The sequence below is a fragment of the Priapulus caudatus genome, unplaced genomic scaffold, assembly GCF_000485595.1.
Source record: "Priapulus caudatus unplaced genomic scaffold, Priapulus_caudatus-5.0.1 Scaffold322, whole genome shotgun sequence".
NCBI classification, from domain to species: domain Eukaryota; kingdom Metazoa; phylum Priapulida; class Priapulimorpha; order Priapulimorphida; family Priapulidae; genus Priapulus; species Priapulus caudatus.
This window is the reverse complement of record NW_014577383.1, coordinates 95652-98762: the sequence shown is the minus strand read 5'-3', so window position 1 is coordinate 98762 and position 3111 is coordinate 95652. Positions and strand designations below refer to the sequence as shown.

Genomic DNA, 3111 nt, shown 5'->3' with positions numbered 1-3111 from the left:
GAGAGAGGAGAAAGAAGAGAGAGACGATCAGAGCAGAGAGAGAGACGAGAGAGAGAGAGAGAGAAGACGAGAGAGAGGAGAGCAGACGAGTGACGCAGGCAGAGAGAGAGAGAGAGCAGAGACACGCAGAGCAGAGAAGAGGACGCGCTAGCAGAGAGAGACGAGAGAGAGCAGGACGAGCAGCAGAGCAGAGCCAGAGAGACCGCCACGCAACTCGCAGGAGACCACAGACGAGAGGAGAGAGAGACGAGAGACAGCAGCCAGAGAGATGAGAGAGACCGAGATGAGAGGAGAGATGGCGAGCATGACCTGCAGGACGAGCACGAGAGCGAGAGAGAGAGAGAGAGAGAGAGAGAGAGCGAGCGAAGAGGGGAGACACACACACAGAGAGAGAGAGAGTAAATTTACACTAAAACTTACACTTACACTAAATTAACTTTCAAAAGATCCGCCCACGCAGGCCCCCTTAACTTTAACACGATCTGCCCCGACGCACCCCACCTCACCTCGTGTGGTATGTGGTCCCACTTCTTTGGTTTCGGCCCTATGTATTCGTCCTGCAGCATCATGCCTGGCACGCTCGGCCTGTGGTGGTGGATGGCGGCTGACACACGACGCCGATGCCCCGTCTGATACGTGCTGGTCCGCCGCAGGGCGCACGACAGCGCGTCATCTGTGCAGACGGACAGACACACGACTGACCAATCCACTCTTAACCTGTGGTCCACGGACCCCCTTTGCGGTCCGTGGATGGGCTTCAGGGGTCCGTAACCCATGAGCATTCAAAGTCTTGTGTTTACGTGCTTACGTGCATTTTTCTGGGGAGGGGTCTGTAGCTTTCACCAGATTCTCAGAGGGGTCCATGACTCAAAAAAGGTTAAGAACCGCTGCACTACGGACTAAACTCACTCGGATTGGTCAGGGTCTTGGTAGGTATAGAAGCCCCCGATCGGGAAAGGGTGACGCACTGTTAAAAAGACGCGAGGGCGCGCGCAGCGAGACACTGCCGAGACACCGACTCACGTCTCGTGAGGCATGACACGTGGCACACTCGCACCGCGAGACGCGACCAAGACTCAAGACTCGCGACTCACGTCTCGCGAGCGACTCATGTCTCGAGGCCTAACACAGGAGAGATGTGCGCGCCGCAAGACAAGATTGAGACACGCGACCGAGACACGCGCTCACGACTCACGTCTCGCGAGGCCTGACACGACCACGAGACACGATTGAGACACGATCAAGACATGATTGAGACACGATTGAGACACGTGACCGAGACACGCGCTAACGACTCACGTCTCGCGAGGGGTCCAGCCTCGTCGTCCGTCTCGTCGCTCGTCTCATGCAGTGTGTCGCTGCCGCGCATGTCCGCCTCCAGGATGCGCTGCAGCAGGTTGTCGTTGTGGAACATCACATGGCTTCCTTTTCTCCGCCGCTGCTCCATCTCATTGCGCTGCCCCGAGCGTTTCCGCCGCCGCGACTGCTGCTGCTCCGGTATAGAGGGCGCCTCGCTGCAGCGATGATGCGCCGTGTGTTACAAACACAGGCGAGGGACGGACGGTCGCGCACTTACACACACGCACGCACGCATGCACTTACACACACGCACGCACGCATGCACTTACACACACGCACGCACGCACGCACGCACGCACGCACGCACGCACGCACGCACGCACGCACGCACGCACGCACGCTCACACACACACACACACACACACACACACATACACATACTCATACTCAAGCACACGGACGCACCACGCACGCACACATGTGCACACATGTACGAGTGTACATGCAATATTATTACAAGTGATGCCTGCACATATGGTAATATGACGACCAGATCAGACTGAACAGCAGCAGAAAGATTGGGGATAGGGAGCTTCACAAATAAATAGATAAACAGAACCGGACCTAGGGCACCAGAATTTCTGAGGCCTGCATGGAAATTCTACAAAATGGCAAATGGAATGTAGAACGGATTGACATATTACTGGGAAATCTACATCCCCAGCAGGCCCATATGGCAAAAAAAACGAGAGCTAGAGGAGAAGAGGGAACTAAAACAAGCAAAAGAAGAAGAAGAAGAGGGAGAGGGAGATGGGGCGATAAAACGAGAGGGACAGAGGGAGAGGAAAGGAAGAAGAAGCAGAAGAAGAAGAGAGAGAGGGAGAGAGAGAGAGCGGCACCTATGTTGGACTCCTATCCTGCGTCGTCTTGGCAAGCCGTCTTCGCGATCCTTCATGTCATCGTCGTCTGCACTCGACATTCCTGCATGAAACATACAACCAAGAATTCTCGATAAACAATCATAGAGATGATCTTGCCAGTATTGATCACAAATACACAATATCGATTAACAAGCATATAGATTATATCAGGAGTAGATAATATAGATTCCCTATTGTCTACTCCTGATTATATATAGATAGAATATTAATAATATAGATGATCTTGCCAGTATTGATCACAAATACACAATATCGATTAACTACCATATAGATTATATCAGGAGTGTATCAAAATTCCTGATTATATCAGGAGTTAATAAAGACAAATTTTGTCTTTATTAACTCCTGATTATATATATACAACACGTGTATCGTACTCCATTAGTACCCAACAGGGATCAACATCAGGAGTAGATAATAGGGAACAGTAGGAGTAGATAAGTAGGAGTAGATAATAGCTAGGTTCCCTATTATCTACTCCTGAGCAATTAACATGGGTCCCAACAGGATCACAAAGAAAGACCTATTTGGATCTCGATGGGTACCATCCAAGCTAACACAAAAACGTTATTAAAACGTTTTTATAACGTTATGCAAAAGTGTGTTTAACGTTTTTTGTAACGTTTATATAACGTAAATGTGTAGGGTTTTTATAACGTTGTCTAAACGTTTGTAAAAACGTTTTTATGTAACGTTAACATAACGTTATTGTATATAGGGTCCTGGCAACGTTGAAATAATATTCAATATATCAATCTCAAATATATAATCAATATTTACAATAACGTGATTATAACGTGGATTTTCTACTGAAACGTAATTTGTGTATGTGCGCGTACGTGCGTGCATAGATACACTATATATATATATA

The 3111-nt window shown here is 49.1% G+C and overlaps 1 protein-coding gene across 1 annotated transcript in view; it reads right to left on the bottom strand.

The window, feature by feature from the left end:
• Positions 1–3111, bottom strand: part of LOC106809004 — a 21524-nt gene that overhangs the window by 7106 nt on the left and 11307 nt on the right. Inside the window, exons 8-10 of the mRNA XM_014811943.1 lie at positions 2199–2280; positions 1300–1514; positions 507–673 (exon numbers count right to left, since the gene is read on the bottom strand). Of these exons, the coding sequence (XP_014667429.1) occupies positions 507–673; positions 1300–1514; positions 2199–2280 (464 nt within the window). The remainder of the gene's footprint in view (positions 1–506; positions 674–1299; positions 1515–2198; positions 2281–3111) is intronic.